The sequence below is a fragment of the Chelonoidis abingdonii genome, chromosome 5, assembly GCF_003597395.2.
Source record: "Chelonoidis abingdonii isolate Lonesome George chromosome 5, CheloAbing_2.0, whole genome shotgun sequence".
Classification (NCBI taxonomy): domain Eukaryota; kingdom Metazoa; phylum Chordata; order Testudines; family Testudinidae; genus Chelonoidis; species Chelonoidis abingdonii.
The window spans coordinates 95,401,469-95,428,641 of NC_133773.1; the positions used below are offsets into that span (position 1 = coordinate 95,401,469).

A 27,173-nucleotide genomic window follows, 5' to 3' on the forward strand; every position below is an offset into this window, starting at 1 on the left:
ATGAAGGTTGGTGTGATTAACACCCATCACTCCTACATAAATATTCCCAGGCTGGCAGTACAGGATGCTGATGTGGGCGTAGGAAGGATAGAGAATGGATACAGGAGGTAAGTCAAGTATACTAAGTAGGTCAAATTCTGCTCTTGGGATTTTTTAATTTGTATTAGTTTGCATGGGAGTGATGGGGACAGGTGTTTGTCCCTGTCTTGGTATCTTCTCTCTTCCATTGATAAGAAGTTTAGCTTTTAACCTACCTGTGATACATTGCCCATTGTAATTAATTAGGATAAGGTAAAATGTGACTATATTTGTTAGTCAAATGATTTGGCTTCCTTAAAAATGAAGTTTAACTAGTCAAAAATACATTCAAATAGTCATTACCAAGTTTTCACCACCCAGCAAAGTGGCTCATGCCTTGAGTTGGGACAATACTGCAAAAAGTATAGCTGTGAGTAAATCCCACTTTGCTGGCATTCACAACTTTCTTTATCTAATTATTTGTAGATGTTCAACTGAGCCACTTTTTATTCACAAGAAAGTCCACTGAAATCTGAGCAAGATGAATACTATTCTGAATAAATATTTGTCAGCATTAAACACTGGGAGACCATTTTTTGCAGAGAACCACCACACAGTTACAAATATTTGTAGATAATTTTACACACCGAAAAGGGGATTTTTTCAGATTTCTAAAGTTTAGTTCACCAAAGCAGGGAACTGAAATAATATCCTGTGACTCAGATGATTGATCATATAGCAAAAAAAGTGAATAACTTTTTATTCTGACTGCTCATAGGCTAATGCTTTCATATTTGGCTGTCCAAATTTCGACTCCTCAATCCATGTTTTGGCTTCTAAACAAAAAGTATTCTGATATTCAGAGATGCTGAACACTCAGAGCTCTCACTGAAGTTAAATTGTAGCCTATGGTTTGTTTACAAGCTGGTCACTATGGCCACATTTTTCAAACCTGAGTGCCTAAAGTCAAACTCTAAGTTTAGACAATTAAATAAAAGTGTCCTGATGAGCACCTGCAGCCAGGCCAGTCCAGTCCTATCGATTTCAGTGGGAGTTACAGGTGTTCAGCACAAAATTTTGCATGCAGGTTTTGCTTGAGGAATATCTAACTAGATAATTTCAATGTACAAGTGCACATCTGGTATAGCTGCAATTTTGGAGGCTGGTTTAAAAAAATGACCCCCAAAACAGGTGAATTTTAAAGTTAAATGAAAAGTGTGCTAAACCCAGAAATGTGTGCTCAGAGCTGTCATTAAGAGTCAGTAGGGGGCATTCAACAGACATGTTAATTTAATTTGGTAAAACTGCTATTCCCTCTGCTATGAAATCCACTTTCTCATTCACTAAAGAAGGCATCATGGATTGCATAGGAACATCCTATAACCAAGTAGTGGTACACTGATATAGGGGTACATTTTCCTCTTGACGTAAATATGTAACTTAATCCCTAACTCTGCAAAGATTTTGCGTGCTCTTAACTTTACACATGTGGGTAGTCCCACTGACTTTCCAAGGTTGGGGCCTTAGATTTGTACATTTCTGCAGTACCAGGGTCTATGTGGGGGACAGGTACTGAAAATTCTTCTGTGTTTTGTAGAGTTCCCAGCACATTCTCAATGCTTAACAAATAACAAAAGTCCATACCAAAAATAATGTTAATGCAACTTTAAGGTTTAGAGATAAAACACATAAGTAAATCATGCCTGGGGACCACTATTTATGAATTAGCAAAACCAACAAAGAGTCCTTGTGGCACCTTAGAGACTAACAAATTTATTTGAGCATAAGCTTTTGTGGGATAAAACCCACTTCATCAGATGCATATAGTGAAAAATTCAGTAAGCAGTATATATTTGAAAAGTTGGGAGTTGCCTTACCAAGTGTGTGTGTGGGGTCAATGCTAACAAGGCCAATTCAATTGTAGAAGTGGCATATTCTCAACAGTTGATTACTTTTGTAATGCTAACGAGGCCAATGCAATCAAGTGGCTAAGAGTTCTGTGGCACCTTATAGACTAACAAACATATTGGAGCATGAGCTTTCGAATTCACCCACGAAAGCTCATGCTCCAATATGTTTGTTAGTCTGTAGGGTGCCACAGAACTCTTCGCCGCTTTTACAGATCCAGACCAACACGGCTACTCCTCTGATACTTAATGCAATCAGGGTGGATGTCACCCATTTCCAACAGTTGACAAGAAAGTATAAGTATCAGCAGAGGGAAAATTACTACAAAAAACTCCAAACTTCATATATATACTGCTTACTGTATTTTTCACTACATGCATCTGATGAAGTGGGTTTTAGCTTTTGCTCACAAAAGCTTATGACCAAATAAATTTCTTAGTCTATAAGGTACCATAAGGACCCCTCATTGTTTTTGCTGATACAGACTAACAGAGCTACTGCTCTGAAACCTATTATGAATTGTTGCTCTAGTATGATAGATAATTTCTTCATTGTACATACTGTTTAATTATAGGTCTCTGGCTGAAGCATATGATAGTTCATCCATATTACAAACACAGGAGCATGGGGACAGCTGCAGTGGTTATTCTTCCACAAACAACTCACAGGCAGTGAAAGGAGTGCTACATAGGTGAGTTACATCCCAGGAATCCATGTTTTGCACGGTGTACCTACATATTTATGTGTTTACCTATCCATGTATCCATTTATTTACACAAGTTGAGTGGAGATATTTTGGTAATCTTTCTCACATTTAAAATCGCTATTTTAGGGGGACATTCTTGAGTTTACATTTAAAACTTGACATATATACATTATTTTTGGAAGGAAACACTTTCAAATCTAAGCAACTGAGAAACTCTCAGCAGTAATCACTATTATATGAAATCTATGGCTTGGTGCCAAATTTGTTTCTGGTAATTAATTATACCAATAATTATTGCATTAGCACCTAGAATCCCCAACCCAGGGCCGGGCCGGGCCCCATTGCATGAGGCAGTGTACATACACATCATTAGTAAGAAACAATCCCTGCCCCAAAGAGTCTCTTCAGCTTTGTTTTTTCCCATCAGTTGGGGTTGGCAGCTCTTGTTCTTTGTTTCCAAACATTTCTGTCAAGTGTGTCTTCCAAGCTGACACCAACCTTCTTCATATCCTTCAGCATCTCAAACCACCTTTTTCAGAGTCTTCCTCAGGGTCTCTGTCCCATCACTAATAGCTCTTCTACTCTCTGGTCAACATATCCCACATCTCTGACCCTAAAAGTGTATATAATCTCAAGCAGGGCCGCCCAGAGGAGGGAGGCAAGTGAGGCAATTTGCCCCACGCCCTGGGCCCTGCAAGGGCCCCCATGAGAGTTTTTCAGGGCCCCTGGAGCAGGGTCCTTCACTCACTCCGGGGTCCCAGAAAACTTTCGTGGGGCCCAGGCCCCCGGAGCTTCTTCCACTCCGGGTCTTCGGTGGTGGGGGGTCCTTCTGCTCCGGGGTGGAAGAACCCCCCGCCACCGAATTACCGCCGAAGACCCAGTTCTTCGGTGGTGGGTCCCGCTTCGGCCGTAAATCAGCAGGGGGGGACCCCTGCTGTGGGTCTTCGGGGCACTTTGGCGGCGGGTCCCGGAACGAAAGGACCTCCTGCCGTCGAATTGCCGCTGAAGACTTCAGGCCCCCTGAATCCTCTAGGCAGCCCTGATCTAAAGACAAGACAGACAAAGTTTGGTAGAAAGTTGGGGACTAGAGAAATTAAGTGACTCACTCAAGGTCACAAAGTCAGGCTGTGATCGCACTGGAAATTGAACTCCAATTTATTTAGTCCCGAGATTTGGGGCAGGGACTGTCTTTTTTGTTTGTACAGTGCTTAGCACACCGTGGTCCTGCACTATGATTGGGGCACCTAGGTGCTACTGCAATACAAACAGTAAAATATAATAATGATGTAAGCAGAGTCAGGATGAGCGCTACCCTGACATCTGGTGGTGAATTGTAGGGAGTGTGGAAAGAATTTCAAGAATTTCAAAGAGTGTGGAAAGATTTGCATTGGCATCCACCCCCTACTTAGCATAAGCCCACAGCAGACTGGGATGGTTATTTTAACGGCTCTGGGATCCCCAATTTCTTTGTTATTGGGCAGGAGGAAAAAAAAAGTTTGTCACCCTGACTGTGTGAATGGGGAGCTGTGGGACTGCTTTGTGACAGAGATGACTCAACCTCACTTGGGTAGTACTTGCTAAACATGGGTTCCAAAACCCCATGAATTGAGAGAGGTTGGGGACTGGTGTGTGTACCTGATGGTATGGACCCCTTCTGAGGGCCTGGAACACCAATTGCACATCCTCCTCTCTCCAATGTTAAAGAGTAGAGCTAATTTTGATTCCATTAGGAGTCCATCTAGAGACAGCTGAGCTGAATTCATGTTGGGCCAATGGTGCACCAGCACCAGGGCTCTCCTACTAAGAGCTGAAATCACTGGAAGAGCTGAGCTGAGATCACTGAGTGTTGTGTTAACCCATGGGGGAACCTGAAGACCTATTGTTAAGTGGCTGGCAGAGTGGAGCAGTTTGCAGCGTGTTGGAGAAATTTTGAGACTACTTGTATGGCGCTCAGTTACAGGTGTGGACAGACAACAACCCACTGACTTATGTGTTAACAAGTGCTAAACTGGATGCTACAGGGCAAAGATGGGTGGCCGCTTTGGCTAGCTACAACTTCAGCATTCAATACCGATCAGGGAGAAGCAATGTAGATGCAGATGCATTGTCCAGGTGTCCACAGGCACCAGGACTTGCTGTGATACCTACGGATGGAGTGAGAGCTATTTGCAGTGTAAGTCGCCGAGAGCCGGAGGCCCATGACAGCCTTCATGGATGTGTTGCTGAAACTTTGGGCCTACCACCTGAAGGCGTGACTTCTGCTTCAGTGAACTATATTGCTTTGGACCAATCTCCCTTGCCCATGCTCAATGCGGCTGACTGGCAGGAAGCCCGGCTGCAAGACACTGACATTCATGATACACTACTTGCCAAAAGGGAGGGGCGAGGCTCAGCTGCAGTTATTCCCCCTACCCCAGAAGGCAAACTACTATTGAGAGAATGGACCAAACTAAAACTGATTCAGGGAGTGCTACACCGCATGACCACAGACCCTCTAGAAAAGCAACGGAATCAACTAGTGCTGCCGAAAGAGTACAGAGCCCTGGCCATGAGGGCCCTGCATGACGACTTTGGACATTTAGGGATGGAGAGGACCCTGGAACTTATCCGCAGTACATTCTATTGGCCCCGGATGGCTGAAGATGTTCGCAGGAAATGTGAGACCTGCGTGCGATATGTTCAAAGGAAAACTCTGCCCATGAGGGCAGCATATCTGAAGAACATCACCAGCAACAAACCTCTGGAGCAGGTTTGCATTGATTTCTTATCTTTAGTAGTGGACAAGAGGAATATTGGGAACATTCTAGTAGTGACTGACCATTATATGCGATATGCGCAGGCGTATCCCACACGTGATCAGAGGGCCACCACTGTCGCTCAAGTACTGTGGGAAAAATATTTCTCAGTTCATGGATTCCCAGCCCGGATACACTTGGATCAGGGATGAGACTTTGAGAGTCACCTTCTTAAGGAGGTGCTCAGAATAGCAGGAATTAAAAAGTCGAGGACAACACCTTATCACCTGCAAGGTGACCCTCAGCCAGAGATGTTCAACCGAACCCTATTAGATATGTTAGGGACTTTGTGGCCAGAGCAGAAGGCAACCTGGAGCCAACATGTTGCATTTCTGGTGCACACCTACAACCCCACAAAGAACGATGCTACAGGGGTCACCCCATATCTCTTGATGTTTGGGCGAGAACCAAGATTACCCATGGATCTGTGCTTTGGTGTATCAGAGGATGGCGATAGCTATGAAACCCATCAACAATATGTATCCCGACTACAAGAAAAGCTGCGGGATGCTTATCATTTAGCTACGTCTGCAGCTTGGAAGAACGCAGACCACAACAAACATTGATATGATGCTAGGGTGCGTCTGCAAGAGCTCAAACCAGGGGACAGAGTCCTGCTGCGAAATTTGGGTGTTGCTGGCAAACACAAGATAGCTGACAGATGGAAGGCAATACCTTACTTGGTGATGGAAAGCTAGGAGACCTTCCAGTCTACAAAGTCAAACCTGAAGAAGGTCCAGGGAAGACCAAAACCGTGCATAGAAACCTTTTGCTCCCTGTGGGGGAATTGGTAGGCAGCCCTTATGAGATGAGCCGCAACTGGGCAGAACATAGGTACTGTACCGAAGCCGCCCTCCAACGTGGACAGCTGGCCTTCTGCAGCTAATTTACCCCTACTCGGCACATCTGACAGTGAGTCTGAGGAGGAAGACACAACCATGGTGTATCCTGGGATGAAGACAAGATTCCAGTCTCAATCAGCTGAATCAAAAGAGAGCACCTCCTCTTCTGCCCTAAAACCTATGGCAGAAGTATTTAGGCCCTTTCCTGACACTCCTGACCACTGGTGGCAACCCCTGTGTGATTGACATACACAGGTATTGGACACGAGTGGCGGACATTCGATGGGGGATGTCCTGAGCACATTCTACTCCACTGTTAAGAACTAAAATGCAGGGCCTATGCCATATCGGAGAACTCACAGGAAACTCCCCATCCATCTCAAGAGGATGTCCTCCTACCACAAGCAACAGAGACTTCTCAAGCGAGCAGATATCAAGCCAGTGGAAACAGTTACTTCTGATGCACTATGATAGTGAGAGCCATACATTTAGCATACAGGTTTGTGGAGGAAGCTAAAAGATGGGCTATCTTTAGGCCCTTTGCGAGGGACTAGTGAGTGGTTATATAGGAATGTGATGCGGACGACAAATTTCAGCAGAGGGGGATGTAAGATAGATCCAGATGAGCCTACTGAATCTGGTGCGTGAATTGTAGAGTGTTGGAAGACTTTCAAGATTTTCAAAGACGATGTGGAAAAGATTTTTGCATTGGCCATCCACTGCCCACTTAGCATAAGCCCACAGCAGATGGGATGGTTATTTTAAGCTCTGGTCCCCAATTTCTTTTTGTTATTGGCAGAGGGAAAAAAAAGTTTGTCACCCTTGCGTCGTGAAATCGGACTGTGGATCTGCTTTGTACAGAGATGACTCAACTCCTGGTAAGGGTACTGCTAAAACATGGGTTCCAAACCCCTGAATGATGAGTTGGACTGTGTGGTGTACCTGTGGTATGGACCATCTGGGGCCTGGAACACATTGCACATCCTCTCTCTCCAATTTAAGAGTCCTAGAGCTTAATTTTGATTCCATTAGGAGTCCATCTAGAGACGCTGAGCTGAATTCAGGTTGGGGCATGCAGGTGCACGGCACCAGGGCTCCCTACTAAGAGCTGAAATCACAGGAAGAGCTGAAGTTGCGATCACTGAGTGCTGTGTTAACCCGTGGCGGGGCACTGAGGACCTATTGTAAAAGCGGCTGCCAGGGCGGAGCAGTTGCAGCGGTCGTACCTTACTGGGCAGCCCATGAACAGTAAGAGCGGAAAGTGAAGTGAGTTTGCTAAGGGACATCGCTGCGTCGGAGCGGACACAGCCTGTTGGAACCTGGATGGGCAGAGTCGATGCAGATGAGGCTGCGCAGAATCCATGGGAGAGTGAGAGTACGTTGGCCTGGCCCACGTAACGGTGCCCCTTACATCCGGTCGCCTGGGACTCCCCCCACTTTCCACATCAGGCTGGGCACCATAATACACAAACAAGGGCGAGAAAAGTAAACGTATTTAAAGAAATTCCTGCTCACTTAACTCTGCCGTGCGGATACAAACTGTCCATCTTCAGTTGCAGAGAAGAGTTAGTGGCCGAAGTCTGTACAAAACTATAGCATTGTTGATGCATGTAAGTAAAGACTGTACCAGTAATGCAAATAACAAGGGCAGGGGTATCGGACCATTAAGGTAGCGCAGTCTGTCTAGGATTCATACAGGCGAGGGGAGGTGGAAACTTTTTTTCTGTACGCTGACTTTCCTAACTTTTCTGTGACTTTGCATCCTTATTTTTTTCATGCACTTTATGCAATATATTCACATTATTTAGACAACGGGAGCCAACTGCATGACGGTGAGCGGGTTGTGATTGGTTTATGGACAATGTGTGCTAATGTGGCTGTGGGGTGAGATTGAATACAAAGAGACCCAACTGCTTCAAGAACCACGCACTAACCAACGGTGCGGAAAGACATACGCCAATGTATTGAGTGGGGTTTTGTTAGGTTTGTTTATTAATCCTAGTGTTTGACTTGACACAGAAGCCCTGTGTTGTGGTGTTTCTCCGTGGACTGCTTGCCATTGTTCTTTCCTTATATTAAAAATTTTCTACACTCAGACCCTCCAGTCTGCTCTGCCCCGCCACGACCTCCTTATGTCGACTCCTCTTGCCCCTTGTTCATTTGCTATTAGCTTACAGTCTTTTACTTACCTGATTCACAGCTAAGTGGTGTGCGGGTGACGCTGGCCGGCGTCAGCACAACCGCGCCGAAAGCACCCAGTGGAGGAGGCCCACAACAAGAATTGCCTCCTACGAGGCACCCGGAGTGGTGGGTGTGGTATGTAAGTGTCCCAGGTCACTGGGTGGGGGCTCAAGCCTGTTATGCATGGTATTATTAAAACGGAACCCCTGGATACTAAACCCGGCCCTTGTTGCTACCAACTCAGAGAGGCAGAAGGGTTACAATAATAATAATAATTAATTAATAAATAATGCAGTACCTTAAGCACAAGACCATCCTTCCTCTCTCTAATAAGAAGAGTTGGTCCAGGGAGGATTTTGGCTTGTGATTTTTAAACATTTTGTTTACTGCAGAATCAGCCAGTCAACAAAGGGAGCACTAGTTAACCAAAGGAAATTAATAAAACAAGCAATCTGGATTGCTGTGTTGAGCTGACATCACTGTTATTATCAGTGACACTGATACACAAATAAGGAACAAAAACCACAATTTTTTCCCCCACTGAAAACCCAGAAGAAAAATGTGTTCCAACTGTAAAAGGAACAAATTCATAGGACAAGAAATCTTATTTTCAGGCTTTTAAGTGAGAATTACAAACAATGCAATATAAGAAAACAGTGTGGACTGATTTAAATCAAAGTGAATTAAATCACAGATTTTAATCAGCAAGAAGAAAACCTGGATTTAAATTAATGTTCATCTTGTTTTGAATTTGAACTTTCTTTATTTTCTTAAAGAAAGGTTGGTAACTATTAAAACATGTTGATAGCTTTTACACTAAATTTGATACTTCTTTTTGCTAACCAGGATACATTATATCTAAATTTATATAAGCAATTATATAGCATAACATACCAGCAGATTCTTAATTTTTGCATTTTTTACTATGTTAGAAATAATGAATGATATTTCTTATTTACTAGATGATTAACTGTGTTTTTTTTTACTTGTGATTTGTATCATACTGTATTTGGATAGAAATTATAATTCAATTAAAAATGTACAAAACCACCATTTTAAAATGGTTTGCTAGCTAACTCCAACTACCTTAATATGTTGGATACATAATGTTTATTGAAACATATTTTGCATTTAAAATTAACTGATTCATTAAATGAAGGAAGTATTATCTCCTGTTTGTGAACTGAAATAATTGTTTCTGGTCATCACATCCTCCACAATTTTAGAACTAGTTAGTATAGCTCATCCTCTCACACCTCATAGCTTGGAAGAGAAAAAGAAGCTTTCCTGCTTTTTCAACTCCTAATTTATTTCTCAACTTTGATTCAACTAGTCATTAAACTGAACTAGTGGAATAAACTGAAGTGAAGAAAATATTCTCCTTGCACTTGCAGAAGAGGCTATTGCAGTCAAAAGCTGGTTTAGCACTTCAACAAACTTTGGTTTCAAGTGCTTAACCAGTGACTTTCATCAGTTCAGTGGTTTGACTTTCTTTAAAATTTTGGCAGCAAACATGTACTGCTTGATTTTTTTAAATATAATTTTAACAACTTTAACAGATTTTAAATTGAGTCCATAATAGAGGATGAGATAATTTCAAATTTAATTTTAAGTAGGTTTAGTTTGAAAAATAAAAATGTATTAATTTACATTTTTTAGAAATCAGTTTTTTTTAAAAATTGACTTGTATCCAGCCTTAAGAAAAGTATTTAAAAACAGAAATAATGAAACTATACTCAGATCTCTCTATTTAGTTTTCTCTAAGCTTATCCTGTCACTGATATCTAAACTAGATAGTATCAATTTAAAATATTTGGTCATATAAGGAGAAAATTAAACTTCAGTTGATATACTATTGACAGATTTATTTTCAAGTTTTCTGTTTTACTTACCATATAACAGTGACTTTCAAACTTTTTTTAAAGGTGACCCCTTTCACAAAATAAGCCTCTGAGTGTGACTCCCTCTTATAAATTAAAAATACTTTAAAATATATTTAACGCCATTATAAATGCTGGAGGCAAAGCGGGGTTTGAGGTGGAGGTTGACAGCTCATGACTCCCCATGTAATAATCTCGCAACCCCCTGAGGGGTTGCAACCTCCAGTTTGAGAATGCCTGCCATATAACATTTAATACAACATGATAAAATTGCTGGAGAGAAACATTGCTCTGATAGTCTTCAAGCTAGTAATTTTGAGTGCAAGGGTCTTATGTATTCAACACTGGATCTATATTATGTGCCAGGCTCCTTGGTATCTTTGGTGCATGGAAGAATAAAATTCTACTATTATGGCATGAAAACATTTGACTACTATGGCACGTAAAAATGTTCACTGAATTAAAAATTAAAATGACAGTCAACACCATTATACTTAGCTCAATAACAATTAGAATGTTTATCCATGTATTTCATACAGTCACAATTTACACCTTGCCTCAGAATTCAGGGCTAACACACTGGAGATACAGTAGAAACTCAGAGTTATGAACACCAGAGTTAAGAACTGACCAACCAACCACACCTCATTTGGAACCAGAAGTACACATGCAAGCAGCAGCAGAGACACCCTCCTCCCCACCCGCCCAAAGACAAATACAGTACAGTACTGTCTTAAATATAACCTACTTAAAAAAAAGGGAAAACAGCATTTTTTCTTCTGCATAGTAAAGTTTCAAAGCTGTATTAAGTCAATATTCAGTTGTAAACTTTTGAAAGAACAACCACAACATTTTGTTCAGAGTTACAAACAACTTCCATTCCTGAGTATCAGAGGAGTAGCCGTGTTAGTCTGGATCTGTAAAAGCAGCAAAGAGTCCTCTGGCACCTTATAGACTAACAGATGTATAGGAGCATGAGCTTTCGTGAGTGAATACCCACTTCGTCGGATGCATGACATTCACCCACAAAAGCTCATGCTCCTATATGTCTGTTAGTCTATAATGTGCCACAGGACTCTTTGCTGCTTTCCATTCCTGAGGTGTTCATAATTTGAGGTTCTGTAATGGGGGCCTTGTTTTAGGATGTAAGTCCAGTTTGCCACCCACAGAATACATTGTTCCACACTCTGCTCCCCTGAGTGCTGGTAAGGCAAAAAATCCATTCTGCTGATGGAACAGAAGTGTTGTGTCTCTCTTTCCCCTCCTACTGGTGAATGAGGTAGGTGGGGGAGGACTCCGCCTACTGGGAGCTGTGTCATCCATCAACCTGGTTTCTGGGAGGAAGTTATGAAATCCTCTTTTATTTAAAAGCTAAGTAAAGGAGTTTGTGTGGGCTCTTCAGTTCCCACCCCTGCAGCTGGTGACTTTCTTTTCTGTGTATGTGTGTGGGCAATCTTATTAGCTGATCTCTTGCTTTCATTCTGAATTCAGTGATTTTTTACCTGTCCTATAGGTGCAAGGAAAATGAGGGTATTGTGACTCCCCACTTCCACAATCTGGCAGTTCTTTCTCTTCCGAATCTGTCTGATTTGTACAAAGCCGACCATCCTCACTCTGCCTGGTGAATGAAATCTACAGTGAAAGTGACGATGTGCAAATGCACTGTGACATTTAGGTTTCCTACAAAGTTTTTTTTCCCCCCACAAAGAAATTAAGCTTCTTTTAAAAAATATTTAACTAATATTTTTATCTATTTTTAGAATACCCAACTTTTTGGTTACCTTAAAAGACTCGGAGAAGAGGATTTCCGATGAAGGCTGCCAAACCTCAGACTCTTTCTTGGAAAAAATTCAAGGTCCACAGCTAAGATGGAGCAATAATTGTAATAATCAGAATCTCTGTGATGAGATATCAGAAGAAATCATGTGAGTTTTGTGCTCCTTGTGTGGGGTACATGTCAAATCTTTGACTGCGTCCATATGGTCCTGTTTATGTGGATTTTTATCTGCTTGTTTTTTGTATCTCACTTTATACCACAAAATAATTTTATTTTATCTAATTTCAATAAAATCTGTTTTGATTAGGTGCAACATTAATGTTAATGGCCTAGTTTTAAAACACAGGCACCTCAACAACACAACCAGATTCCCTACTTGAGCATTCAGCTCCCTCAGTCATAAAAAAATGGTTCAGTTTGAATGTCTAAACATGAAACACTCTATGAGGCTATGAAGACACCTGCAGTTTAAAAACAAAATTCATGTGGTCAGGGATTTAACAGAGTAAACATCAGTGGCAAAATCCTGATTCCACTGAAGTCAATGGCAAAATTCCTCACGGCTTCAATGGCACCAAGATTTCACCCCTTTTCTTTTCAGAAGTATTGAAACGCCAAGAAAGAAAAACGGAGACATAGTCAACATTTCACTGGTTTTCTTCATCTCTATGTTTACTGGTGAATATTTTCATTTTAAACTTATCAAACCAGTTAGGCAATCTTAACTAACCTATGCAGCTGTAAATCTTACATTAAAGGATTATTTTACTTTACAAGCCTATTTAGTGTCATGCAGCAGATATGCAGTAACTATTTTATTTTGCTGTTTGTTAGGGAACAGCACCTATCTAGTGTCATTGCACAGTATAATGTTAACAACAACAGTAATAAAGATGAGTAAGTACTCTCAAGTTTCATTATAAAGTTATTTGTATTGTAGAGAATAGTTTTTTTAAAAAAAGCAATATACCTAGTTCTTTCCTTGCAAATTATTGCATCATACAAGTAATTCAATAAGAAATTTCATGTACATCTGAACTATATGCACAGCAACTGTTTTTCTAACACAAGTCAGTAGTATCCTATTTAACTATGTAAAAATGGAAATAGTTAAAAACTATAAACAAAGGTTTTATTTAAAGGCCAAAATCTTAAGTATAGTATTAGACTCATAGAACTCAATTGATTTTAACAGGGAAAATAGTGGAAATAATAATTATATGTATCCCAAGAGCCTATCACAAAGAGATTGTTTCTTTTTTAGAGAGAAAAAGAAAAAAGAAAAGAAGAGGTAAGACAATAATATTGCATAGTTTCTTTACAATCTTCTACAAGTTATCATTCTAGTTTTTCTGTAAAACCATAACATTTTAATCCATTTTTTCAGCAAGTCTGATGGTAAAAAGAAAAAGGACACAGAAATGCAAAAGAACAAGGAAAAACACAGAAATAAAGATAAACATAAGAAGAGAGACAAGAAAGAGGAGTAAGTGTTCTTAATTTGGTTTTAGAATAGTGTTATGTTCTTCTAGTAAGATTGCCTTGCCTGTACAACTGAATCCAGTCTTGGGTACACTGCAAGCATGTTGTGTATGTTAGCCCTAGATAAGTGAATATGCTGACCACTCTTTGGTCTTGTCTGTTCATGAAGTTGTTTCTGATTAATTCCATGTGTGAACACACTTATTCAGAATTAGACTGCCTTGTCTCTGTTAAGCTTAAATCCTAAACAGGAACAAGGCACACACAAAGTTTATGTCTACACTGTGTACCTTATAGCAGCACAGCTGTGCCAGTACAGCCACACGGTTATAGTTCCTTCTTGTCAACAGGAGAGAGCTCTCCTGTCCACAAAATAAAAAACACAATGGGGGAGGTAGCTTTGTCATTGGGAGAGTATCTCCTGCCGACATAGCACTGTCCACACTGCTGCTTTTCTTTAGTAAAACTTTTGTTGGTCAGGGGTGTGGGGTTTTTTGCTATGTCTCCTGTGTAGCCTGCTCTATGCCGAGAGGAGAGAACTCTCCTATCAGCATAATTAAACTACTCCCAACAAGTGGCAGTCATGCTGTCCACGTTTGTGCTTCTGTTGGTGAAATTTATGTTGCTTGGGGGTGGTTTTTTCACACCCCTGACCATGGGCAGCATATAATGGAGGCTGGGGTAGGCCAAATGTCCCCAAACCTTGCACTGCTGGGGGTGGGGGAGCAGTGGCAGTTTACCACACAGGCCTATAGAGCCCATGCCCAGGGCCCCTGCCAATTTGAGGCCCCTGGAAAAATCTCTCCCCACCACAGTCCTGGGGCTGGAGGAGATTTGACTCCCTGCTGTGGCCACAAAGCTTTTCTGCAGCTGGGTATGTTTGGAAAGAAGTGACTCGGGGGCAGGGCTTCGGGGGAAAGAGGCAGAGTGGGATGGGGGAGAGGCTGAGGGTGGAACAGGGACAGGGAGGCAGGGGAAGGAATGGGATCAAGGAGGGGCTTAGAGCTCTGCCATTGTAGTCCCTGGCCATGAGAGAGGAGCTCTATGCTCTCAGCCCACCTCAGTAGCCCTAACTGAGCTCTCAGACGCTCCCCCGCCCACGCCAGCCAGGGTCACGAGGGAGTGAGAAGCGAGTGGGGGTGTGACCTTGGCCAAAAGATGTGGGGCAGGGTGCTCGCCTCCACAAGGGGAAGCTTCATCCGCTGTCCATGTCCCTGACGGACAAAAGTGCTAGCGTAGACATAACCTTATTCTAGAACTGAAGCGTCCAAGTGTGCCTTGTTCCTTTTTATGGGTTGAGCTAAACAGAGACATGGCACTCTTATTCCAGAATAAGAATGTCCATACATGAAATTAATCAGCAAAACTTCATGTATAGAATCCCTTATGTATAGACCAAGCCCTTTATGTATTTAAATTCTTCCAGCTCCTTTAGTCAAGCCAATTTCATAGCTGTTGCCATTCCTTCTGCGGGACGGAGTGTTACTTGTTCCACTTAACAGCAGGGTATAATTTCAAATCAAATGAAATTTGAATATATAGTATATAAATTTTGGTAACCTGTTTTAGTTTAAAAGTCTAAATATCCTAGTACTGTATTTTCAGAATCTTGATAACTTTACTATTACTAAATTCAACAGTGAATAGATATTGGTACACAGAGACACATGCAGTAGATCTAAGGGTATGTCTACACTACAAAATTAGGTTGATTTATAGAAATCGAATTTTTAGAAATCGCTTTGATACAGTCGATTGTGTCCTCACTAAGTGCATTAAGTCAGCGGTGTGCATCCACAGTACTGAGGCTAGATTTGACTTTTGGAGTGTTGCACTGAGGTAGCTATCCCACAGTTCCTGCAGTCTCTGCCACCCATTGGAATTCTGGGTTGAGTTACCAATACCTGATGGGAAAAAACATTGTTGTGGGTGATTCTGGGTACATATCGTCAGGCCCCCCTCCCTCCGTGGAAGCAATGGCAAAAAATTGTTTCTCTCCTTTTTTCCTGGGTTACCTGTGCAGACGACATATCATGGCAAGCATGGAGCCCACTCAGCTCACTGTCACTGTATGTCTCCTGGGTGCTGCTGGCAGATGCAGTACTGCAGTGTTACACAGCAGCATCCCCTTGTCTTGCCTTGCGGACGACACACGGTGCAGTATGACTGGTAGCCGTCATCGTCATCCTGTCAGTGCTCCTGGCTGGCCTTGGTGAGGTTGGTCGGGGGTGCCTGGGCAGACATGGGTGCTCCTGGCCGGCCTCGGTGAGGTCGGTCGAGGGCGCCTGGACAAAAATGGGAATGACTTCTGGTCATTCTCTTCTTTAAGTTTTGTCTAATGGAGATTCAGTCCAGCCTGGAATACCATGCCAGCTGGAGGCTTCTGCCTCAGGCTGCTCTCCCACTCGGCAGCACCATGCTGTCACACCTACCCCAGCCTACCCCTTGTTCCCATGGCTCATGAAGGAAACAGGAAATGAAATTCAAAAGTTTGTGGGGCTTTTTCTGTCTACCTGGCCAGTGCATCTGAGTTGAAAGTGCTGTCCAGAGCAGTCACAATGGAGCACTCTGGGATAGCTCCCGGAGGCCAATACCGTCGAATTGCGTCCACATTACCCCAAATTCGACCCAGCAGGGTCGATTTCAGTGCTAATCCCCTCATCAGGGAGGAGTAAGAAAATTGATTTTAAGAGCCCTTTAAGTTGACAAAAATGGCATCATCATGTGGACGGGTGCAGGTTAAATTGATCTAACGCTGCTAAATTTGACCTAAACTCGTAGTGTAGACCAGGGCTAATAAAGCAGGATTTCAGTAAAGCATTCAATATAGTTCCACAGGGGAAATTAGTCATATTGGAGAAGATGAGGATTAATATAAGAACGGGGTGTAAGAAACTAGTGAAAGGGAAGATTGCAACAGGTCATGCTAAAAGGTGAAATGTCACACAGGAAGGAGGTTTCCAGTGGAGTTCCTTAAGGATCAGTCTTGGGTCCAATCTTATTTAACATTTTCATGAATAAAAAGTGGGAACGTGCTAATAAAAACTGCAGATGAGATAAAGTAGGAGGCTACTGCCAATATAGGAGGAGAACTGGAATATCATACACGATTTGGATGACCTTGAAAACTGGAATATTAGAACTGGGATGAAGTTTAATAGTGCAAAGTGTAATGTCATGCGCTTAGGGGGAACAAGAAGAATTTTTGCTATCAGTTGGAAGACCTGGGAGTACTAGTTGATCAGAGGATGACTATTAGCAATGAATGTGATGTGGCTGTGAAAAATGCTAATACAATCTGAGGATGCATCAATCAAGATATTTCCAGGAAAGATAAGAAAGTGTTATTACCATTATACATGGGACTGGTGAGACCTCATCTGGAATACATGTACAGTTTTTGTCTCCCATGTTTAAGAAACATTAATTAAAAGTGGAACAGGTGCAGAGAAGGGCTACTTGGAAGTTCAGAGGGATGGAGAACCTCCCTTATGAGAGAAGACATAAGGGTCTTGGCATGTTTAGCCTAACAAAACAAAGGCTGAGGGGAGATATGGTTGCTCTTTATAAATACATCAGATTGATAAAGGCCAGGGAGGGAGCGGCGTTATTTCAGTTAAGGGCCAATGCTGGCATGAGAACAAATGGATTTAAACTGGCCATCAATGAGTTTAGACTTGAAATTGGACAAACCATCAGAAGTTTTGGAACAGCCTTCAAAGGCTAATATTGACCAAGAGGAAAAATCAAGAAAGAAAGACTACAGGAATGGAGAAAGGAACACCAATGGGTAGGATATTAAGAGGAAAGACAGTACCAATACAAATGATGCTAATTGTCAGGTAGGCAATACCAGTAGTAGAATGACTGTACCTACTCAGGTGAGGAATCTGGGTGAAGCTAAGCAGAAACAACTAAGGTGTCTGTGTACCAATGCAAGCAGCCTGAGTAACAAAATGGAAAAACTAGAACAACTGGTGCAGGAAGTGAAACCAGATATTATAGAGATAACAGAAATATGATGGAATAGTAGTCATGACTGGAGTACGGGTATTGAAGGGTATGTGCTGTTCAGGAAAGGCAGAAATAAAGGTCAAAGTGGTAAAGAATTACAGAAAATACAAACCTATACACAGTTCTTGTAGTTTTGCAAAACTGTTTTGTTTTTGTTCTGTACGTTTTACCACTTTGTGTTATCATTTACCTTTGTATGTGTTTTTACTATTGTATTGTATATAATGAACGCACTGAAATTTCTCTGCATGTAGTGTAAAGAATAATTGGGCCAATTTCAGCTTGCTGTTGTGCGAGTGTGTAAAGGGCGAAGAGAGCATCTCCACTTGCTCATTTGTACAGAGGGTAGCCAAAATCGTGATGCTTTTTCTCCTGAGGGAGAGTAAGAGAGCTACCAGACATTCCAAAGGGGGCATGATGGAGTATGGCTATACCCTTTCTTCTTTTCACCAGTAGCTGGGCAACCAGGGTGAGTGGTGGGAGAAGTACCCACTGCACCATTAAAGGATGCAGTAAATGCTGCTCTAGGGTGCACTGTGGCAGTACCCTCAAATGGTATTTTATCCATTGTGTTTTCCACTGGCAAAATGACCCCAGGAACTGCAAAAGGTGCAGTGTGCAATTATACTTATTATGGAAGTGGCTACTAATGCCACTCTGACTCTTTATTGTTATACGTTTATATATTAATTAGATTTATACAAATGCTGAAAAGGGAACCTAGCTATACACCTAAAAGGCATCAAAATATCTCAACAGAACTGAAGTGAAGCAGTGCAATTCAGTATGACTTAGCACCAGCAAACCACGCAACTTATGAACTCAAACCCCCTTCCCCTCCGGTCCCGCAATAATCCTCTTTTCAAATACCTGGGGAGTAGAGAGGAGCTTTACAGTATGCTCTGAAGCTCATCAGATTCAGGCTTTCCTGAAGCAACATGGGGAGTGAATTCCAAAGCTGTGGGTCCCTCACAGAGAATGTCCCATCAACAGCCCAATTTATAATACCAGGCTTCAGTTCCGGCACTTCTGCTGTTCTCCACTATGGTATTTTAGCACGAGGAGAGAAGTGGTCTCTCATGTAGGTAGCTCGTGAGATCTAAATGTTCACTGGTCAAAACCAATTCCTTAAACTTCACCTGAAGCCCTACCGGCAGCCAATGCAGAGATTGAAAGACTTTTTGTATGATTATGCTTCTAGTGAGATCCTCCACTGACCAAACAGGCTGCTGTATTCTCTACAAGCTTCAGCTTCTGGATGATTTTAAGGCATAACTTGATATTGAGTGCAGTGCAGTAATTCAATCTTGAGATGATAAAGACAGGGATGACAGTCACAAGGACTGCATCCAAAAGGAACAGGCATATTCTCCCGACCATACAGAAATGATAAAAATGTGATACGGCTCTTGGCCTACCAACCGCTTTGCCTACCTTCATGCCTCCAGCTTCCATCCCGGGCACATCACACGATCCATTATCTACAGCCAAGCACTGAGGTACAACCGCATCTGCTCTAACCCCTCAGACAGAGACCAACACCTACAAAATCTCCACCAAGCATTCTCAAAACTACAATACCCGCACGAGGAAATTAGGAAACAGATCAACAGAGCCATACAACGAATCTGCTCTAACCCCTCAGACAGGAGACCAACACCTCCAAAATCTCACTCCAAGCATTCTTCAAAATCTACAATACCCGCCCGACGGAAATACGGAAGCAGATCAACAGAGCCAGAAACGTGTACCCAGAAGCCTCCTACTGCAAGACAAACCCAAGAAAGAAACCAACAGGACTCCACTATGGCCATCACCATACAGCCCCCAGCCTAAAACCCTCAACGCATCATCAGGGACTCTAACAACCAATCCTGGGACAAATGATCCCACACTTTCACAGGTCTTGGGTGGCAGGCCAATCCTTGCCACAGAACAACGCTGCCAACCTGAAACGTATTCTCACCAGCACACTGCACACCGTACATAGTAACTCTAGCTCAGGAACCAATCCATGCAACAAACCTCGATGCCACTCTGCCCACGTATCTACAGTCAGTGACACCATCATCCAGGACCTAACCAGTCAGCCAACGACCATCATGGTTCATTCACCTGCACTCCACCAAGTGTAATTATGCCATCATATGCAGCAATGCCCTCTGCTATGTTACAGTTCGGCCAAAATGGAACAGTTTCCTACGGAAAAGGATAAATGGACACAAATCAGATATCAGGAAATGCAATATATACAAAAACCTGTAGGACAGCACTTCAACCTCCCTGGCCACACTATAGCAAACCTTAAGGTGGCCATCCTGCAGCAAAAAAACTTCAGGACCAGACTTCAAAGAGAAACTGCTGAGCTTCAGTTCATCTGCAAATTTGACACCATCAGCTCAGGATTGAACAAAGACGATGAATGGCTTGCCAACTACAGAACCAGTTTCTCCTCTCTTGGTTTTCACACCTCAGCTGCTAGAACAGGGCCTCATCCTCCCTGATTGAACTAACCTCGTTATCTCTAGCTTGCTTGCTAGCATATATATACTGGCCCCTGGAAATTTCCACTACATGCATCTGACGAAGTGGGTATTCAGCCACGAAAGCTCATGCTCCAAACCATCCGTTAGTCTATAAGGTGCCACAGGATTCTCTGCTGCTTTTACAGATCCAGACTAACATGGCTACCCCTCTGATACCTGATTTTCTAGTAGCAGTTGGAAATCCAACCAGACGATTGCAAACCTAACCAGCATGTAGAAGAGGTGCCCTTAATTAAAAGGAGAGGTATTCTTGCCACATACTTTTGGGGAGAAGCAACAAGAATATCACCACCTCAGTCTTGACTGGGCTGAATGTCAAACAACTAGCTGTCATCCATGCTCCAATTTCACACACATGCTAGGCTCATTGAGCATTTTAATTAGTCACATGAAATAGTGACAAAGCTGCATGCCATCAGCATACTGGATATGATGCAGTCCTTGTCTCATTAACCCTCTCAGTAATGCCACACAAATATTGAACAGGAGGGGTGATAAGATGGAATTATGCAGAACTTCATATAAAACTTTACCACCACTCTTTTGAAAACCCACTGCAAGGATGTACTGGGGCCAAAATAAAGCAGCCTCATCCACTCATATTAGGATCCAAAGGTGAGTTAACAGCACCTACAATGTAAAGAGTCTTGTTTTTCTCTTAATGTCACACCTCAATGGCTCCCTCCCTTAGGGAGTCCCCAAGGAAGGCAAATTAGCATTGTATGTGGCTAATGCTGTTGCAAGCATTGCAAAGCATTTTGGGGAAGGTCAAAGGTGTGTGAGTGGGGAGTGGAAGCTTTTTTAGCAGCTACAAAAAGCCCTCCCCTCTCCTTCTTCTAACATTACACCTAGACTTAGCCAGTCTGGTTCATGCATGGTATAAATACAGAAGTAGGTTAAAGCCTGGGGCATTAATGCTTTCTTCCTTCCTTTAAATAACATAAAAGCATTTCCAGCGCTCTCCGCTGTTATTATTTTATCAATAAAGCTTCAAAATTCAAATACATGGTGTGCCTCGTCATCTCCTCCCCCCAAAAAATCATGTAGTCTCGGTCTAATCAACTATGGGCCCAAGCAAATTCATAATGAAAATCTGTCACATTAGTATGTTTAGGCATTTTACTTTGTAACTAAATAGAATTTTGGGGGCCAGGAGGAATGTAAAACAATGAAGTGCTCTAGGTTCCTTAGTTTCTTCTGCAATCCTTTGCAGTGTTTCATCTTTCACAACCAGTCTTAGACTTCCATAATACTGAAGGCATGATCTGTTCAATGCATTCAAATACTAATGGTCAGATAACCATTTCCTTCTGAAAAGATGAAGCATAGATGCTTTCAGTCATTTATTCAACAAAGAAGAAAATTAACTTAATGGGAAACAGATTATTCTGAAAAAAGTTGAAACTACATGTGTCACTATGACTTTGTGCTGAAGCCTGCCAATTTAATTTCCCTTTGTGCTAGGTTCTAGTATCCAAACCATGTTCACCAACAAGTTTCTTATCCAGGAATTCAAGCAAGACGGCTAATTTTCATTTAAGAGTGTTCTTGCACAAATGAACTACATACTAAACTAAATGACCAGCATATGTAAGTAACCATGGAACATCTTATGTGGTTCCTAAAACCCATTTCCATTTTTATAAGTTTCTCACTAATATTCCCTTTCCTTTCTGCTTACTGCTCAGGGAGAAGAAAGATATTTTTGTTATTGATCCATCAGGAAACTTGTATTATTACTGGCTGTTTTGCATCACATTACCTGTCATGTACAACTGGATCATGATCATTGCTAGGTGATGTATAACAGTGTGCATTTCCTTCATCCTCTCTCGTTCCCCATTAAAGTAATGAAATCCTCATATTTCGTTGCCACAAGGAAAGCCTTGTTTTTATCAGATAGAATGGATAAAAATAATGTATTGACCCAGTACTTTTACCGTGTTTATCTTTTCAGTCTGGTATTGAATACAGTCTACAGACTCTTAGGTTCAATAGCAGAGATCACACACATTTATTTAGCAGAGAATCCTGTGGCACCTTATAGACTAACAGACGTTTGGACCATGAGCTTTCGTGGATGAATACCCACTTTGTCAGATGCATGTAGTGGAAATTTCCAGGGGCAGGTGTGTGTGTATATATATATATATATATATTTATATTATATTATATATATCTGCCCCTGGAAATTTCCACTACATGCATCTGACGAAGTGGGTATTCATCCACGAAAGCTCATGGTCCAAAACGTCTGTTAGTCTATAAGGTGCCACAGGATTCTCTGCTGCTTTTACAGATCCAGACTAACATGGCTACCCCTCTGATACTTGACACATTTATTTACAATCTCTCAAGTTCTTTCCATCACGTCTTTTGTCCAGTTCAATAAAGGACTTTCATTAACTTTATTTCATTATATTTTTCAGTCTGATGCTTCAATATTTTATCAGTCTTACGCTCCCTGGTAATGAAATGCATATACTTTAACTGGGTTTGGCAAAGTTATAAGCAACATAAAACAGGATCCTATAAAGGAAAGTGTTAGGCAATTTTAACCATTGGCATAGATATGAGCTCCACCTACAGTTACTCAAATTAATTTTTCTCAGTTATACATTTTAAAAGATCCTTATAATCTGAGTTGTAAACATTTTCTGAAAGTGGATCTGAAAACAGGTTTTTCCACAAAGCTTTAAAATATATTTTGTAAATACCTGTTTTTATGTTATAAAAGTTTTGATAAAAATATTACATTTTCCAAAGTTGGATCAAGCATGACAGAGATCCTTTAAAGAACATGCAAAAAAAATTGTAGGCAAATTTACTGTATTAATTACTGATTTCATTGGGACTATTTCAATTGTGTACTTTTTTTTCTTTTCCTATCCAGAGCCTGTTTTGATGAACTTCAGAATGACCATTTAGAAATGTGGTTTATTTTTGATTATATATCAGATATAATCTATATTGCTGATATGTTTGTCCGGACAAGAACAGGTAGATGTATTCACTGTTTAGTTATCTACATTTATCTGTGTTAGGACTTTAAGGTGCCCATCAGTATATGATTTAGGGGCCAAATACAACAATTAAAGAAGCATTGGCTCTCTCCTGGAATGGACCAGTTAAATTGATCTCCAGTTACACTTTATGTCTATGAAATGATGAAGTAAAGAAGTATCTTGCTGGCAATTTTCCCTCAATAAAGGAGGCTGGAATGACTTCACACTGAAATATATCTTGACATACAAGGTCATCCTGATTTCTAGCAGAAAGGAACTGAAGTCCTTCCACTGCAAATATAATTTCTGCAGTTTTAGAGTCACACTACAAATATTTCACAGACACACACACTTTTTTATATTCTGTGATGTACTTCATCATGTTTTACACGTAGCACATAAGTTTATCTGTAATCTACTTTAGTGTCCTAATTTAAATGTTCCAGAAAGCAGGGACCAATCCAGCAATCCCTTTTAGGCACAACTGTCATTGAAATTCAACAGGAATTTGCCTGAAAAAGGAGGGCAGTGTCTAGCTGCTTATGCTCAAAACAGGGCTTTGGCAGGAAATGTGAAGTGGTATATAGAGGACAACATTATACACATGGCAGGATGTGCTGATTTTTTATTCACCACTGACAAAACTCATAGAAAGTCCTAGTCACTGAAACTATACTCAAACTATATATACTGCCTAATCAAACTAAAGTTAGAACTTTAATCTTTTTTCTCCTTTGTTAAAGATTTTAAATTATCTTTATAATACAAGCTGTAAACATTTTCTAAAAGAACAGAAGAAAATCCCTAGGGAGGAGGAACCATTTGCCCTCTTTTGTGGGGAATCCCTAGTGAACAAGGGGACATATTGGCGGAGGAAACACAAAATTATACCTCCTTACCCAGGTATAATGAACATAGCTTATGAACTGCAAACCAGGATATACTATGTGGATAAAACCCTGCACCACATTTATGCAGTAGTAAGGAATATATAAACCTTTTGCCACCATTTAAGCCAGCTGCAACCTTTGCTGGCTGAACTTGAGAACCATCAAGTACAGGACAAGACAGAGAATCCATTTGCTCTCTATACGAGTTAGAATCAAGATTTTAAAAAAATGTGTTGTTAAAACTATGTTCCTAATTCCATATTTAAGCACCTAAATCAGTAGCCTGATTTTCAAGAGTGATGAGCACCCAGCAGCTCCAGTTCGCTTCATTATATTTATGTTTCCATTTTTACAAATCTTACCCTAGGAGGAGAGTTATTTGGGGGTGGGGTGGGTGAACAAGGAATGGAATGCACATGCATGAGCACTGCCCTCACTCTAACTCTCTCACTCCCACACAAGGGCCTTGAAGGTTACTAGGTGCTAGGGCAGCAGAAACCACACCAGGAAGAGGATGGACTTGGGAGGCTGTAAATGTGACACTTCCACCATGGGGGATGGTTCCTCCCTTCATGATTTCCATACGACTCCACAGAGTCTGGCCAGGCCAGGCAATACAGATGGCTCTGCTTAATCAAGTCATCTAGGTCCAAGATTTGGCCCCGATTGCTTATCTATAAAAATTCAACATAGGGCCTTAAAGTTAAAATCCAGTTAAAATATATAGCTGTTAAAACTATGCATCTTGACAAAAAGATGGAAAATTATGTACGGCCAGAAACTCTATAGCCAAAATAATTTTAAAGATTAATTTGACATTCACATATAACAGAATGCAATAGATGATAAAGCAACAAAAAAGTCAAAGAATTTTAAAGATTTTTATATTTTATTTTAGGTTACCTGGAGCAAGGTTTGTTGGTGAAAGAAGAACTTAAACTTAAACAGAAATATACAGGAACTTTACAATTTAAACTAGATCTACTGTCAGTCATACCAACTGATCTACTGTACTTTAAATTAGGTCTGAACTATCCAGAATTAAGAATAAACAGAGTACTTAAAGTATCTCGTATGTTTGAGTTCTTCCAGCAAACAGAAACAAGGACAAACTATCCAAATATCTTCAGGATCTCCACTCTTGTCATGTACATAGTGATTATTATTCACTGGAATGCATGTGTATACTATTCTATCTCCAAAGCCATTGGATTTGGGACAGACACATGGGTCTATCCAAACACCTCTGATCCTGAATTTGCCCGTCTGGCTAGAAAATATGTATATAGCCTCTACTGGTCGACGCTGACCTTGACCACTATTGGGGAAACACCTCCTCCAGTAAAGGATTCTGAATACTTCTTTGTGGTTGTTGACTTCTTGGTTGGGGTGTTGATCTTTGCTACTATTGTTGGTAACATTGGTTCTATGATCTCCAATATGAATGCAGCCAGAGCAGAGTTTCAAGGAAGGATTGATGCTATCAAGCAGTATATGCACTTTCGAAATGTGAATAAAGAAATAGAAAAAAGAGTTATTAAGTGGTTTGACTACTTGTGGACAAATAAAAAGGCAGTGGATGAACGAGAAGTTTTAAAATATCTACCAGATAAATTAAGAGCAGAGATAGCAATCAGTGTTCATCTGGACACATTAAAGAAAGTTCGAATTTTTGCAGATTGTGAAGCTGGCTTGTTAGTTGAACTAGTCTTGAAACTGCAGCCTCAAGTCTACAGTCCAGGAGATTACATTTGCCGAAAGGGGGACATTGGACGAGAGATGTACATTATCAAAGAAGGTAAACTTGCGGTAGTAGCTGATGATGGAATTACCCAATTTGTGGTTCTAAGTGATGGCAGCTACTTTGGGGAGATTAGCATACTTAATATCAAAGGCAGCAAAGCTGGCAATCGAAGAACAGCCAACATTAGAAGCATTGGATACTCAGACTTATTTTGTCTATCTAAAGATGACCTCATGGAGGCTTTAATAGAATACCCAGATGCAAAGGTCCTGCTGGAAGAGAAAGGTAAGGAAATCTTGCTGAAGGATGGGTTACTGGAGATAAATGTTGCAAATACAGGAAGTGACCCTAAAAACATTGAAGAAAAGGTCAGTCAAATGGAAGGAGCAGTGGACAACTTACAAACAAAGCTTGCCAGGCTGTTGGCTGAGTACGATGCCACACAGCAGAAACTGAAAAAATGACTGACACAGATTGAGAAAATACTGAAATCAAATATGCAGTTTGAATTCTCAGGTTTAGAAGAATTAGATAAATAAATCTGGAGTGTCAACACTAGAATACAACACTGGGGACTGCCACTAGCAGTTAAGGATAAATCCTGCAAGATACTGAGTGCCCTCAACTCTTATCTTTGATGATGTGGCCCTTTATTATAAGCTACTGCTTAGTCATGAAACATCACTTATTTCCTAGTAGGCAATACACATACACAGTAAACGTAAAAAAAAAATAAGATGAAAAATCAGGAATAAGGAGCATAAATATGATCGTTTTCATGCTAGGAAATGCTACTCAGTCCTGGGCTTGCAGTTATATTTATAAAGTGCATACATAAATTTAGTGTCTTGATATTTAATCTCAGTGAAAATGTTACAATATAAACCTATCAATCATTTTGTCTTTTACAATTGTATGTCCTCCAGGACAAGGACTGCGTATTTGTATTTCCTCTGTATTTTGAAAATAGCTGGTATATGTTAGGCCCTAAAGCAAAATAAATAATAAATATCAGTAATATAAAATGTTTGCTAATGGATTATTTATATTATCCTTTATGTAACATTGTAAAAACAAGTGCATTTAATCTACATACTGTGTTGATAGTCATGCAAAGTTGTACTACACGTTATAATTTTTTATAATTTTCTTCTCATTCACTATATAAATAAGGAAACATTAGGTAACATTTTTATTGGTTATCTGAAGTCTGCATAGGTATACAGTAGAACCTCTAAGTTACGAACACCTTGGGAATGGAGGTTGTTCATAACTCTGAAATGTTCCTAACATTACGGTTTTTCATTCCAAAGTTTACAACTGAACATTGACTCAATACAGCTTTGAAACTTTACTATGCAGAAGAAAAATGCTGCTTTCACTTT

General features: G+C 40.9%; 1 protein-coding gene across 1 annotated transcript; it reads left to right on the forward strand.

Moving 5' to 3' along the window:
- Window positions 1-26,327, forward strand: CNGA1 (cyclic nucleotide gated channel subunit alpha 1). The gene is given in 12 exon segments (XM_032768910.1): window positions 1-107; window positions 2,501-2,617; window positions 4,634-5,513; window positions 8,470-8,585; window positions 11,473-11,475; window positions 12,091-12,255; window positions 12,942-13,004; window positions 13,372-13,398; window positions 13,495-13,593; window positions 21,838-21,945; window positions 23,043-23,149; window positions 24,943-26,327. Coding segments are annotated over 12 exon segments (3,177 nt in total).
- The last annotated feature ends 846 nt before the right edge of the window (window positions 26,328-27,173 follow it).